The 17054-nt window shown below is 33.2% G+C and overlaps 1 protein-coding gene and 1 long non-coding RNA gene across 2 annotated transcripts in view; one reads left to right on the top strand and one right to left on the bottom strand.

Moving 5' to 3' along the window:
- The window catches only part of LOC147078053 (uncharacterized), a 135319-nt gene that overhangs the window by 24446 nt on the left and 93819 nt on the right, over nucleotides 1–17054 (bottom strand). The window contains exon 2 of the mRNA XM_085961168.1: nucleotides 10911–11137. Coding sequence (XP_085817294.1) covers nucleotides 10911–11022 — 112 coding nt within the window. The 5' untranslated portion in view covers nucleotides 11023–11137. The remainder of the gene's footprint in view (nucleotides 1–10910; nucleotides 11138–17054) is intronic.
- On the top strand, nucleotides 3889–5608 carry LOC147078054 (uncharacterized). The gene is made up of 3 exons (XR_015072264.1): nucleotides 3889–4377; nucleotides 4500–4936; nucleotides 5313–5608. It is a non-coding gene; the product is annotated as an uncharacterized LOC147078054 (long non-coding RNA).

Here is a 17054-nt window from a genome sequence, read left to right as displayed (position 1 = left end):
AGTAGGTATCTACGAAATTACGGTTGAGTATTATTTTTTTCGCAATTCCAGTGTTGTTTAATACAACCTCACAAGAACGCATTAGATACCATATTTACGCATACAGACTGCGTGACATGATAGTTAAAATACAACTAGGTAAACATCGAGCGTTGTCAATTTAGCGTTTTTCCTGCCAGATCTACCATTTTTCGATAGCGATAGCTTGCAACAAATGCATTTGGCTTGTGGTATTTTTCCTAGCATTTTTTGATGCCTCCAACAGCTTTAAGGCCAGGGAACAGGGACAGAAATAATGGGAACTGAAATAGCTAACGGGTAAGGCGATAGCAGGTAACTGGCTCGAGTAAGGAAGAATCCGGGTTAAACTTACACACGTGTCAAGAATACGTTGTACGTCGAATACTGAAAACTGCTCTCGGTTTATGCATTTACGCTCATTTAATGTTGGTGTATTACACACACTATTGCACGTGCATAATGAGTGCTTCATTTACGTAGGACACTCACAAATTCAAAAACCCTGCATCAATATGCGGCGTATTGAATATAGCCTATCGGTATTCTATTTATTGTCTGTTCTGTGTTTAAGGCTATACTTCAGTTGAGGCATGGTCTAAAAAGATCGTGAGTAAGCGATGCGCGGATTGTGCAAATGCCGCGTGCCGAACGAAATATAATTTGTCATAAAAATCCAACATGCGTCCATTTAATGTTATGTTTATTGTTATATTACTAATAATAATAGTACTTATATTCATTGACATGTTTTCTTTTTTAAGTACATTCTTACGTAAAGTTTTTTAGTCATCTTTACACGATTTAAAAATATTTTCATTCGACGCCATGAAAAAACAAATCGACGTGCGCACACCTCGACTGTCTGTCTCCGATTGGCGACGAGTGAGAAATTTCGTCGCACGTACTGTTGAAAATTATTTGCCGTTTCACTGAAGTACGCTTTTAATAAGTCATCACTTTAGTCTTTAATTCAAAAACCAATTTACTTTATTTGATTCATAATATCGATAATGATATCTAGTGGTGGGAGTCAACCGTACTTGGATAATTAAATTATATAGGTAAAAGCGACACGCAACAATAGAAGTGGGCTATGTGACAGTAATTTGGTCTCCATGAAGTTTAAGCTAACAGACGAATCACTTTTTTATGTTTACTAGTAATGCAACTACGCTATTCAGTTCGTGTCAGTGACAGCAGTAAGTACGCCAACAGCTCGCATGTGTGCTCACGTGAACTGGTATGCCATACTCGTTATTGGCATACTTTTTACAGGCACGTGTACATTCTCCCTAATGGTATGAAAATGCCACAATATGTTTAAATGTACAACCGCCAGGACTACAAAGAATTTAGACGCTTGTCGAATCTTGGTGTATTGGCGACTTTCGTGGGTAACACAATTCTAACATAAGACAATGACGTACAGTAAAAACAAAACAATGATTCGGTCGGTCGATGGTGTGCGTGCGGTGTCCGAGCCCTACTAATGTTACTGGCTGTCGATGTGCCCGCAGCGCTGACAACGGCATACGTACTTATTCGTACGAATACAATCCATGAACCGAATCATTGTTTTGTTTTTACTGTACTTACGTTAAGTAATGTCAGTGGGGAAGACTCCTGACTAGGCGTTTATTTAAAGAATAATTATTAATAAAAACGTTTTATATTACATTCACATCATGTAATTCCTACATATGTTGCAATACACAACTGCGCTGCGTATTATATTTAAGACAAAGATTCATGCGTTCAAAGGGTGTAATAATTCGTACGTAAAAGTACCATTTATGTATACAATATCGTGACATCTACCGGGAAATAATTGTAACAAATCGGCGAATTTTACTGACATTTCAAAAATATTTTTTATGCAAATTTAAATCATATTTAATTTTAAATAATACGTCGGTATAGATTTAAATAAGAACAAAATGTCTTGATATCTAAAAATTCGATTGGCAGCCCGGAAGACCTGACAAAAAATTATCACATTCCAAAGCCATAAATTCAAATGGACCGCTAAGAAAAACTACACTTAGATTTAGAATTACATTCTGAAGGGAGGAGGAAGAAGTTTAAAAAATAAATTGTTCTTATTTTTCTTTTTTGCATTTGGTAACACTGTTAGAGGTAAAAATGCCACGTGTAACGTCATTTTTTGCTAATTATATCGAACAGCTGCTACAACCTGTTGTGATTCTGCGAGATGTTTGTATTACAATGTTACTACACAACACAATCACACACTGAGATCTAGTTTTTAAAGCACGTATTTTAGGCCAAGCCACATGCCGCATTTATTTTCATTTTCACGTATAAACTAGGGTGACCAGGGAACACAAACTTAATGGTGCTTTAATTTCCGGGTGTGATTGAAGAAGGTACCTTCGATTCACAATCGAAACACGTTTTAAAGAATAAATTATTTTCAATATATTTACCCCTGTATTCATAATATGCATTGAAGTTTGTCACGAATAAGTGTAGGGATCATTTTAACACAATTCCGAAGATTTCTTTTTTGAATTCGGCATGAAAATATTTTTGAAACGAACCATTGTTTGATTAAAATATTAGAATAATAAATTCATTGAAGCAGCGCACAAAATGGAATATTTTATGAACCGGAGCGGTCCATAATACTAAATACTAAAGTATTTTCGATTTTTGGGAGGATAAATGCAAAACATACTTTAAACTTCTGACATGCATATCTACGAAAAGCTTGTCAGTTACTCCGCGAGCGAAGAAAAACAAACCGCACAAAAAACGATAATAATAAAATAACACATAATATGCTTATTATTGCTTGTAGAAAAAGTGGTTGACTACATGTTATCATTAGTATTAATTTTTACCACGAGTCAATTATGCGTATTAACGTTTAGGAAAAAAAATATGTGAAGTAAATGAATTTAATTGTTTTATAATAATTCATGAACTGCAACCAATGACATTAATATGGACGAAGCATCTGGAAAAAAATGACACTCACTTTTTTGTCGGGTCTGCCGAATGGCATAATCTGTTCTAACGCCATTACAATAAAGGTGATATTGCTATAAATTCCCGATGCGTGATATCGCATAATGGAAATTGCAAAATTTTATCACGTGACGTCTACCTATACATGTGCAAATGTCGCTATGCGCGAATTTACTTGCTAGCTACTGTACTGAGTGCGTTGTCCATTAATAATGTCATTGACTGCAGCACAATTTAAATTTTTTTCCACGAGCGATAATTTTTATAGGATATTACAAACTGGGAGCTATGGTCCATTTCGAAGGCTGCCTTGAAGAAAATAAATGGCTGGTTTCAGAGATTTAGCATAAATTTGATTTATAAAATGATATGCTTATCTTTTATCAAATCATGCATGAAAAACCAAACTCAATACTTTTAAGTATATAATGGCTAAACCTGCACAAGACCTCGGTAAAAATATTAAGATTTGAGGAGATATTATGATGCCAGAAAAAGAGTATCAATGCGCTTCGTATAAAGGAAATGATGAACTGATTTTTTTTCTGAAAATCTTAATCTAAATGTAATTATTATGATATAGTTTTTCTGTTTTTTTTTTATTAAATAAAAACATGTTTCTAAATGTCTTTAAACTTATCTACTTTTTGGTCACCGCAAAAATACAGATAATAGGCAGTGAAATTATGCTATTATAATAATAGAAGAGCATAACTGGTATGCAAATAATGACAGTACTATCTACCTACATTAAATTTGATGGAATCAATTGTTCTGACGTGGAGATAAGTGTTAGTTAGTTGTATGATACATGTACCTATCTATTACAAATCCATAATATAATATTGTATTGGTTTTTTACTGTGTTTTTTTTTTAATTCAACGTATCGCTACCTGAAAGCAACAGTGAGATATAGTGAAATAAGTCGATATTGAGATAAGTATGCCAATCGATTGCTGAAGGCAATATCAATATGCCGGACTCGTAGTCCAGTGCGTAAGGTGCAGGCCTTTCGTTCAGGGGCTCCAGGTTTGATTCCCGGTGTGATCACACTATATTTATGCGATTTTCTCAAAGTCTGGGTGTTTGTAATTGTTTCACTTTTATTACTAACTAAACAACTGTCATTGGGCTCTATGGCCGGCAGTAGTGTTAAAAAGAAAGTATATTTAAGTTAACCATTTCTTTTATTCGACGATTAATTCACAAGATTTGAGAATGTAATATTCTATATATTGAACATACATAACTTGAAAACATCTCAGATATAAGCAAACTATAAAAATCACATTTGAAAAAAATACGACGCTCGACGGGATTTGAACCCGTATATCTACTGGTATCGCGCCAATTGATTTTTTCTAGTAGGTATAATGTATAATATATCTGAGGTGTTTTTAAGTTATGTATGTTCAGTATACTTTTTGTTTTGTTTTCATATTCTACGTAGGTAATGAATCAATTTTTTATTAAGTGTGATACCTAGTGGGTATTATTGCCAATTTAAATGAAAATGCCACAGTTGCATTTATTAAAATCATTCTATAGCTTCAAAGCAACAGTGGGATAACTGAGATAACCCACTGTTGCTTTTAGATTGATTATAACGAATTATCAACTTAATCGTAAATACTTATAGCAACACTGGGATACTTTTCAAATAACACTAGCAATGCACTATAAAAGGAAAAGGATGTTTTTCTCGAAACTAAGAAGCATCATGTTTTAAATATTATTATATTACCTATAAACCGCAGAAAAATAAAATAAACACAAAGTTAAATATTTGATTTCTATGAAAGAGTTCAATTATCTCGAAACTAGTATATTTGACTTATTCCACTGTTGCTTTCAGGTGGCTGTATTAGAATAAAACTATGAACTATTTGGGGATACTAGTTAGGTACTTATTATTCATTAAGAGCATACATCAGTGAAACGGCAAATAATTTTAAACAGTAGGTGGAACGAGATTTCGCAGTCGTCGCCAATCAGAGACTGACAGGCGAGGTGTGAGCACGTCAATTTGTTTTGTGATGGCGACGGAGGAATATATTCTTAAATCGTGTAAAGATGACTAAAAAACGTTCCGCATTTACTTGAAAAAGAAAACATGCCAATGAAAATACTATTATTATTACGAATATAATAATAAACATAACATTAAAAGGACGTATGTTGAATTTTTATGACAAATTATATTTCGTTCGGTTCCCGTCATTTGCTCAATCCGCGCATCGCCTAGTCACGATCTTTTTAGAGTTTTTTGACCATGCCTCAGCTGAAGTATAGCCTTAAGCAGATGATGTACCTACACAATGGCACTACAGTCAGGCCGTGACACGAAACTATAAACTTTGAAGGTACGTACTACCTAGTGATAGTTATTCGTCATAGTTCGAGTGGAACATGGTAAAATATTTGGAGAAAATGGTAAGAAAGTTAACGAAATATGCAGTCAAAATGTTCATTAATTGGGAACAAGTTATCGCATTGCATTTGAATCGAAAGTATACAAGAAAAATATTTTGGAGTACACTCCGGATTGATGTCACCAACAATGATAGCCACAAGAGTGGAAAACAGACTGTTATTAACTAACTGTTCATGGATCGAAGTAAGTATATTATGTAACTGCTCAAGCAATATGGCGAATATCTTGCTACATTTATGACAACGTAGCAATTTCCCAGAACATCGTAAAGTGGTAAGGAAAATGAAGCCAAAAAAAAAGTTTTACATAATAAAAAATACTCTCAATATGTGGGAACAGTAAGTAAAATTATGCTACTAATTGTGGTAGTATATTATAATGGTATGGTATGGTATATTTTAATAATACCTAATATGTCACAAAATGAATGAGATTTTATTGTTTTGTAAAATAATTTATTTGAATAATTATGAGAAATATAATATAAGTGCAGCCCCAAAAAAGCTTTTGATATTGAATTTGGCTCCCATAAAAAAATCTCAAAATCTACCAAAGCCACAGAACAGGTTAATAAATAGAATTTTGATAGGCTAAATTCCAATACACTACGTTTTGACGCAGGGTTTTGAATGTGCGAGTGTCCTATGAAAACGAACCACGCATTATAGACGTGCGATAGTGTGTGGTGCAACCTTCAATACACCAATATTAAATGAGCGTCAATGCATAAACCAAGAGCAGTTGTCAGTATTCGACGTATGACGTATTCTTGACACATGTTTAAGTTTTTTAAGCATACGTAAAGTTTTTTAGTCATCTTTACATGATTTAAGAATATTTTCATCCGACGCCATGACAAAATAAATCGATGTGCGGACACCTCGACTGTCGGTCTCTGATTGGCGACTAGTTAGAAATTTCGTCGCACCTACTGTTGAAAATTATTTGCCGTTTCACTGAAGTACGCTCTTAAGCCCCCAATACACAACATTTTGACGCAGGGCTTTGAATGTGTGTGTCCTACGAAAATGAACCACACATTATAGACGTACGATAGTGTGTGTTTCAACCTACAAATACACCAATATTGAATGATCGTCAGTGAATAAACCAAGAGCAGTTGTCAGACAGCATAAGCGTATTCTCAACACGTGTTTAAGTTTATACCATATTCTTCCGCACTCGAGCTCGGTTGCCTACTTCTCCATACCCGTTAGGTATTTCAGTTCCCATTATATCTGAGTTACCTGACCAAAACAAATGAAAAGATAATATCTCACAATATTAATGTTTTAATTGTAGATAGCTAGCACATACGTCAGGTTATGTTAGCTTAGTGGTAAAAGACCTAGGCTCTGTAAGTGAAAGATGTATGTATACTGGGATCACACTCCGTTTAAGATATTTTTTAAGATGTTTCTCAGACTTTTCCGAGATATGCGCTTTTTATTAATGTCACTCGTTTATCTTATCACATGGTTTAAGCTTAAGCCATTTGGGATAAATAAAGCTTGGAAGCACTTGAAAAAGATCCTGATACTGGATCTCAAACTTAATAATCACTTCGAAATAAGTTCGAATCTCATGATTTTTCTACGTTTTTTTAATATGAAATTTTTTAGTCTTTCCGAATACGAGGGCAGTATGATAAGTCTGGTAAAAATGAAACAAGGAATGATCTTTTTCCGGAAATTTTTAGCTTGATACACTAATTAGACCAGGGTTTTTTCAATTTTGTGATCCCTTCCAAATAATACGATTTATTCAGCCCTTAAAAACGGGCGTTTATTTCATTAATGACTCTCGTAATTAGTGCTAAATATTTTCCCAACTAGCCATTTGTTTAAATCCGCGAATAGAAAATAGTCGCAGGGGGCTATATCTGGAGAAAATTGTGGATAAGGAAGCAATTCATACTTCAATTCATGGAATTTTGCCAAGAAAACACTTATTTATTTTATGCAAGCATTGTTTTTGGTTTGTGTAGTGGTTTTTCCGCGCAAAAATAATGTTTTATCAAAAACCGAAATACACTTTTTTCCATTTTTAGAAAAATACGAAAGATGGTCTGCTTTCAATAGCTGTTAAAATAAACTAAATGACAAATTTGCGTGAATTTTAATGCATAATGCATGCGCAAGTTACGATATAGTATCATCATCTGCTATCGCCCAGCCTCTCTCATCCAATGCCTGCCTTCACCTCCACGTGGTGAAACGTGGTAACTCAAACAGCCCTGGAGATCTGGTAACCAACACCGGTGGATAGAGAAATTAGGGGGTTGGGCGTGGAGTGACGACCTCACCCCGTATAAACTATTGTTACGAAACCTACCAGTAACAGATACTTGACAATATAATATGTTATACAGGGAACTCAGAAATAAAGCGAACTGAAATACCTAACGGGTGTGGAGTAACAGGCAACCGATCGCGAGTGTGGAAGAATATGGTATAAACTTGAACACGTGTTGAGAATACGCTTATGCTGTCTGACAACTGCTCTTGGTTTATTCACTGACGATCATTCAATATTGGTGTATTTGTAGGTTGAAACATACACTATCGCACGTCTATAATGTGTGGTTCATTTTCGTAGGACACACACATTCAAAGCCCTGCGTCAAAATGTAGTGTATTGGGGGCTTAAGAGCATACTTCAGTAAACGGCAAATAATTTTCAACAGTAGGTGCGACGAAATTATTCTTAAATCATGTAAAGATGACTAAAAAACTTTACGTATGTACTTAAAAAAGAAAACATGTCAATGAATATACTATTGTTATTAGTAATATAACAATAAACATGACATTAAATGGACGCATATTGGATCTTTATGACAAATTATATTTCGTTCGGCATGCGTCAATTGCACAATCCGCGCATCGCCTGGCCACGATCTTTTTAGACCATGCCTCAACTGAAGTATGGCCTTAACCTATCGGAATTCTATGTATTCATCTGTTCTGTGATGTTATGTTATGTGAGATTTGCGATTGTGACTTACCATTTTAACCTGAATTATCATACTGCCCTCATATTTTCAATGAAAAATTTTACAATCTAATCTTTTGTCTATCCAAATTTAATTTAAAAAATGCGACAGAAGAGGGCATTACTGTCCTAAATTTTGAGAGTTCGCGATGAAAATAATGTGTTGTAAGATGCGAAGGAAGGCACATGTGCCGACAATAAAAGTTGTCATTTTGCGTACAAGGCGATAAATCTCGCTACAAATATTGAATTTGCTGAGAGAATGTTGGCAGCTATAAAAGCAAGAAAACTCGCGCGCGAAATTACTCGCATCGTGTGTGACATTGCATGATGTTTGTAAACAATTCGTTTCAGCGACACGAACTAAACGGAGCAGACTAGAACAGATTATTTTGTAGACGACGAATTTAATATGAAGTAATTTATATTATGTATTTAAATCAGAATTTAGTAAGATAAAAATAGATATTATGACTATACGAAATCTACGACGCCAAACATGCTGTCACATTAATTAGGGAAGCTACAAACGAAAGTTATGCTAAAGCACAAATGCAAAGAATAGCAAGGTTATGTTTTGTTTTTATAAAAAAAAACGCGTGTGAAAATGATAACGCGTACTGACATTATTAACCAAAGGTGCAGACCACAAAACATAAGTATAAATTAAAATAATTTCAAGATAAAAAGAACTTGTTATATACAACGTTTTTAAATTTTTTTGTTGAATTATTATGCTCAATATGCTTAAACTTGTACTTGATATGAAGTAAATAAAAAAACCAACAAGCATACCTAGAATAGGTACTGAAATGTCATTTTGATTTCCATAGTAACGCACGTATATATTAATAATTTAGTTGCTAGGACCACCCCCTTAGCAAGCAATAATAGTCTTTTACTTTTTACGGATTTTTCTGAAATAACTTTCCATACAAAACAGAATTAACTGAAAATGAATTCAATTCTGCTTAATTGACATTGATATGCGTCTTTAAGGCATGATTTGAGAGATAAAACAAGAAATTAATTCTAGACAAAAATAATTAAAGAATTCAAAAAAAGAATAGTCTGCCAAGGAATTAAAAAAAACAATAGAGAAAAATTCCAATATTCCATTACGATAAATTATTTAAGAATCAACGGCCGAAACAACAATGAAGAGAAAAATTCTTTGGAATAATAAGTGATCCATTAATTAATCGAGCGTATTATATTGTATAAAGTGGTGTCCGTGCAAAATTGTTAAATACTATTAAAGACTATATGAATGTAAAAAAGTTCATTAATAATTTTTAATGCATTTAATGCATTTAATGAAATTACTATTATTTAATAAACATCACACAACCTACATATTTTGACAGATAACTACGAAATCTCAATAAGCCGCCCTGCTCCTCACAAATCAAAAACGTCAACCTTTTAGTTAGATTGAAGAGATGGTACCAGTAAGAGATGGAAACTCATACGTTATTATGGTGAGTAATTTATTTGTTTCGCGTAGTATCTTGACTGTTTTTTTATTAATCATAGCTCTGTAAACACAATGAGAAATTCAAAATGGCTATTGCCAGAGAACACATTAATAAGATAGAATGCAAAAGCCAGTCTCCGTAGACCAATATAATATTTAAGCCAGCATTGGCTTATGACTTAAAACAGGCAGGTCTTAAAAGGAAATAAATACAAACTTTGTTTTACAAAGCCTACTTGGCAAGGCTCGAAATGGACCGGAGCGCACCGGAGCGCCGTTCCGGTTTGTAAAATTGGTAAAATTATCGCTGTCTCGTGGAAAAAAATATTTTGACTGTCTGATCTAGATAAATGCCATATAACAAAAATATCTAACACTTATTTTTATAAAATACACATAAAATTTGATTAATCTTCAGGAAATTGTCAGGCGCTCCGGTTCGTAAACTTTTACATTTCGAGCGCTGCTACTGAGGACCTCAAATATTACCAATATTTAATGTGCGTTCTGTTTAGGTGACAAACTTTAATACATATTATGAGGCAGACGTAACTAATAAAAATAACATTTTTAACCCGTTTTAGGTTTATTCCATATTTCTCCACACTAGAAAATTGTAGCTTATTACATCCCCAAAAGGTTACCCACTTCAATTATTTTTCTGTTCCCTGGCTATTGCCCTTTTACATACACACGGCTTCATTCATTCCTGATCAACTTCAGTTTCCTTTTGAGGAAGTCGCTCAGCTCCAAATAAAATGTGTTAGATTTTACTTAATTTTTTGTAAATTCCTTGCTAAGCGGTACAAGCTTTTTATAATTGTATTATTTACTAATCAGTCTATTTTAAAACACCATCCACGTGGAATTTTTTGTATTTTGAAACTCCTCTAATCATAATCTTCACCTGTTGACTCTCTCGCTGTTATAGGAAATATAGGAGGTTACAATGCCTGTGTGTTATATTGATTTTAATGTATTTAAATACTTACGATTATAGAAATATCCCCACATTGGAAGACCGACCGCCGTGGCCCCGATGGCGAAGCAAACGAACCCGAGAACCGCCACGCACGCCGAGTACAGCGCCTTCTTGTTGGCCATCGCTGCATCGCGGACCGCCGCCTTTTGCTGACCCAATGCGGCCCTGATCGGTCCAAGAACCGATGGTTGGCTACAAGGGTCGGTTATTCTTTTAGATTTTACACTATGGTGATTTCTGGAATAAAAAGAAAAAGAAAATAATTAATGACAATTGATTTAATGTTCTTGACATTCAATTCTTTTGTATTATGTGGGTTGAAGTTCAAATTGATTTTTAACATACCCACTTTTTTTTTAACAAAATTAAGGGGGAACGTGCGCCGCGTAGTCAAAATGGAGATTTTATGATATTTTCAAAGCATAGTACTGGACATTCCTTAAACGTTGTAGATAATCTATTTATATAATTTTGAAGCCTTATTATCCTTTATATTTATTTTAAACATTTGATGACTGCATAAAGTATTTTTATTACATAAAATAGTATTCTTTTAAGCCTCTCGATCTAATGTTTTAGAATATAGTCATATTTCAGTACATCCATGTGCAGTGGTGTTAAGATTTTTCATGTTTATTAATTTTTAAAAGCACTTCAAAATTATATAAATAGATTATCTACAACGTTTAAGGAATATCCAGGGTTATGCTCTGAAAATAGCATAAAATCTCCATTTTGACCTACGCTGAGCATGTGGGCCGTTAAGCCATTTATAGCATACCACGCAAAACACAAATATATTGGAATACACACAGCGTTACCAGAAGAGTAAATAATACAATTTATTTTATTATTATAGTGAATACATGAAAGTAGGTACACGGAATAAACTAAGTAGACTCTAGCATTGGCGAAGGGTGGAGGTAGACTGTTAAGATACGACATTGATAGTGTACACTAATTTTTTTCAGTCAAACGTTTTTATTTTTATTGAACTAAGACTACAATTTTATTTACATATGGTATTGGTTAGTTCTAAAAAATCAATTAAATCCTGCCTAAACCAAACCACAATAGTTTTGGTATGCCATGGGCGACCCGATAAAAGTACACACTTTTTCATTCATACTTATTTCTTTTCGTTGTGGATGCTTTCGCTCCGGTGCGCTCCGGTCCATTTCGAGCCTTGCCAAGTAGGCTTTGTAAAACAAAGTTTGTATTTATTTCCTTTTAAGACCTGCCTGTTTTAAGTCATAAGCCAATGCTGGCTTAAATATTATATTGGTCTACGGAGACTGGCTTTTGCATTCTATCTTATTAATGTGTTCTCTGGCAGATGGATGTTGATATATTCCATCTACGTGAGAATGAGTATAGGCGGACGTTATTTTATAAATTCTTAAAATGGGGTCTGCTTAACTCATCCGGTGTACTTCCTTGTACCTATATACTTAATATTTTTTGTATTTACACATTTATACTATAGAATAACTTAATATTGCATAATTACAATATTACATAATACTTTTTTAATAATATTTATTTGTTTCTAAATGTCATGTTGTGAACGTCTTAAACTTATAATTTGTAATGTCCACAATATGTAAAATAAATTAAAATTGAAATCAGAAGTGATTTGGTTCAGAACACATTTAATGCCCTCCCAATTAGCATTACCAATGGTAGGTTAGTCCTGCACCATGGGACGATTTTTAATATTGTTATGTATTAGGAACAGATAGGTGAGTGCTACTAATAATGGAAGATTTCACATTTACATCGCATATAAGTCAGAAAAAATACGTATTCAAACGTAGGTGGGGTATTATCTTTTGACCTTTAGTTACAGTATGTAAGCATACGTTAGAGAAAGTTACTGATTGTCTCCATACAGCCTCTAGTAAAGGAGTCTCCAAAATTTATCTTGAACCTTCTTTACCACTTACCAGACCGTACTTTAAAACTGGTGTGGGGTCTAGGACGATTTGGCGTCGGACAACTGGATGCCACGCAATTCGAAATTAAATAGACGTTAGGTACTTATAGGTACTTTTAACAAAAATATTTAATTTAATTATTTATATTTAAATTATTACATTATGATTTAATGGTTGGTGAGAATTTAAATATGCACACGTAAATAATGATTTAATCGTGCATGGGGGGACATGCTCGTCGAAGGTCAAAATTGAGTTTTTATTGTATTTTCAAACCATGATCCTGGACACTCCTTAAACGTTGTAGATAATCTATTAATAAAATTTTGAAGCCTTATTATCCTTTATAGTTATTTTAAACATTTGATGACTGTATAAAGTATTTTTGTTACATAAAATAGTATTCTTTTAAACCTCTCGCTCTAATGTTTTAGAATATAGTCATATATCGGTACATAACTGTGCAGTGGTGTTAAGATTTTTTACATTTATTAATTTTTAAACGCATTTATAAAACCAATAGTATAATTTATTACGAGATATTTTTAGTAAAATATTCACGATAAAAAATTATATTGATAATCTCTGTGATCCCAAATTTGACAAGAATTAGGCATTTTATTATTCAAAAAATCGGCAAGATTAACACATTTGAAGATAATTCTAAAGATATTTATTATAAGCTATGTTTCTGACCATTCAAGTGTGATAAACATCTTATGAATAATGATTGCTTTATAATAATTATTGACCTAAGAATAAGGTAGTGTTTTTTTGAAATACGCCATTTCTTTTGTCATTCCCCAGTAGTTAAGCTACAACATACGGCCGTAGCCATAAATTAACAAACTATAATTGAAGTAGGGAGTAAAATGATATTGACGCGCGTGTTTGAACATGTACCGTTTAAAAAAAATAAAAAAAAATTCGGTTAGGTACATGTTCAAACACGCACGTTAATATCATTTTACTACCTACTTCAATTATAGTTTGTCAATTTATGGCTACGGCCGTATGTTGTAGTTTAACCACTGGGGAATGACAAAAGAAATGGCGTATTTCAAAAAAACACTACCTTATTCTTAGGTCAATAATTATTATAAAGCAATCATTATTCATAAGATGTTTATTACACTTGAATGGTCAAAGACATAGCTTATAATAAATATCTTTAGAATTATCTTCAAATGTGTTAATCTTGCCGATTTTGTGAATAATAAAATGCCTAATTCTTGTCAAATTTGGGATCACAGAGATTATCAATATAATTTTTTATCGTGAATATTTTACAAAAATTTTCTCATAATAAATTATGCTAATGGTTCTATGAATGCGCTTAAAAATTAATAAATGTAAAAAATCTTAACACCACTGCACAGTTATGTACCGAAATATGACTATATTCTAAAACATTAGAGCGAGAGGTTTAAAAGAATACTATTTTATGTAACAAAAATACTTTATGCAGTCATCAAATGTTTAAAATAACTATAAAGGATAATAAGGCTTCAAAATTATATAAATAGATTATCTACAACGTTTAAGGAGTGTCCAGGATCATGGTTTGAAAATACAATAAAAACTCAATTTTGACCTTCGACGAGCATGTCCCCCCTTAAGTTCCAACGAAAAAAGAGTTTTTTATTTTATATAAAGCCTTAGGCATGGAAATTCTCAATCCGCAATAAAAAAACATTATGTTAAGAGTAAAATGAATTAAAACTACTGAGTAGTAGATATAAACTGATTAAAATTCTTCGTCTACGTTCTGTATACGTGTCTACGACAGTGCGGCGTCCAATTGTCCTGGCGTCCAGTTGTCCCATTCCCTTGATGTGTGACCTAAACAATAGATCCATTCTCAAACCAGATTTTAACTAAGGATCTTGGGAGAATACGTACCTATCCAATACAAAATTATTTCACTATATGACCAGCTCCGCAATCTCATCGAAATTGGTTATTAAGCCGAGTGTTGAAATGACTAAAGAGAAGAAGATGAAGATGATACTATGTTGTTTGCTATTATAGATAGAAATATACGATAGTAGTCCGCCAAATAACCACAGTATCCAGCTTAGCTTTAGCCTTGTATATTGGGTACTGTACTCAAAAGATTCTCGGTATGTACAAAAAGGCTTATTTCTTTAAGTCTTTCATTGATATCAGGTATATATAAACCTTCATTTCAGGAGGACTTTTAGGTATATTTGTCGGAAGGAAAAACCTCAGCTATATTTAGCTCGGTCGTGAAATGCTAAGGTAAGTGAAACACCGAGACCTCTTTTATTAGATTTCACAATTTGTAGAACGTGCACTCACTTTATTACGAAATATAATATAACGTATGATTTCATTTTGACAGAGAAAAAGCACCCTATCAGTATAAAAAAATCTATTGAAAAGTTTTTTTTTGTGATATCAATCAATTTCGACAGCTTCAAACGTGTTTTATAGATACGTAATATGAGACAGGTATAGTAAAATTGAATAATGATGCATTATGAACGATGAGAAATGCCATTAAATCGATAGGTTTGCTGTTGAAAAATATTAATATTATCAGATTATCACTATTATAAGATAGTTTTGGCGATAATTAGAGGTGTCTTATGAACGTATTGGAGAAGGATTGACGATTGGTGATTGGTCAATGATTTAAGTGTGGTTGAATTGGTAGCCGTCAAATAAATATTCTATACGTAGGTGCATATAAAGATGGCGGTACAGTGAAGTCCCGTGGGGGTAGGCTGATTGAGGGTCGCTTGGGGGCGGCATTTGGTATATAGAAATAACTGAAATTATTTTGTTTACATGTTGTACAATAATAGTATAGTAAAAATGGTATTAAAATAATACATCTGTGTATCAATCAATCGAATAGAACCTCAGACTATTGTGATTTGAGTAATTGTCACATAATTATATAATGTATATATTTATTTCGCTTTTTATACCTAAATTTAATTTTGTATGTTAATGATAAAAGATACTGTATACAAAATGGGGCGGCATTTTGGCGCTGCCTAGGGGCGGCATTTTGTCTAGGGATGTCAAAGCGGTAACATAATAATATGTACGTATGCTGTGAGCAATTTTCGTGATCGTTTATTTAATTAAATAATTTGTGCCGGCAATTTTTCGACCAAGCCACTAAAGTCTCGTTGAAAATTGATTAAAAAATATTTCACAGTTTCACTGATTATAACATAGTACAATATTCCTCTTCGTATTTAAAAGTGACATTTGGAAGTCGAGGTAGAACGAGACGATGTACATACTTTATGGGTGCGAAAATAACCCATTACATATGAAAATGCAGATACTGTGCTGGATCGGTCACTTGCATAGAAGGAACTGCCTAACGGCAAGGCGTGCTGTATGAGCAGGAGGACTTCATGGTCGGTTGAAACTGAGATGGCTGGACGCTGGATCCTCCGACATGAAAGCAATTTTTGGAAGAATAGTGCCAGAAATGATGATGACATATGAACAATGCACTGTTAATAATTTGAAAAATATTAATGCATTAGGATTATTAGGAATAACGCTGTAATTTTGAAGAATGTTGCCTGCGGCGCTGAAGCATTTGTAATGGCTTGAGGTTATCAAATCAAATCTTACTTATTTTACAAATGTCAGCTTACTATCAAACTTAATGCCAAGATCCCTTACTGATGGTATTCGCGAAAGAACTCTGCCGTGCATCAAATATTTAGTAAACGATAAAATATTGCATTTATCAATATTCAAGTCTAGTTGGTTACGCCTATCCCAATCTAATATAATAATCTATTTCAAGTCGGAGTTGACGACAATCGTCCAAGGTGACAACCTCCATGAAGAGTTTCAAGTCATCAGCAAACAACAAAAACATAACATTTTTAATGATAATTGCTATAGTGTCAGGATATCAACCCCCTCCTCCCGGATCCACAAGCGTGTTCTTCAATATTTCATGTTAAGGTACTGAAAATTTCTATTTTCACCGCTCTAAAATTAAAGAAAAATCAATAAGTACCTAGGTATATTTTCTTCGAATAACTTAGAAATTTGACTGACTTATCGATTAATGGTATTTTACAAGTTTACTGGGTATGAATTTACAAACATTATGAAATTATTGATTTATTTCACAGTTAAAAATAATAACATATTTTTCAATATTCACGTGATTATATATATTATAATATTATATATATATATAATATTATAAT

Source organism: Rhyacophila brunnea, unplaced genomic scaffold, assembly GCF_057557595.1.
Source record: "Rhyacophila brunnea isolate RB1 unplaced genomic scaffold, BYU_Rbru_1.0 scaffold_12, whole genome shotgun sequence".
Lineage (NCBI taxonomy): Eukaryota > Metazoa > Arthropoda > Insecta > Trichoptera > Rhyacophilidae > Rhyacophila > Rhyacophila brunnea.
This window is presented reverse-complemented; position numbering and strand designations above follow the sequence as displayed.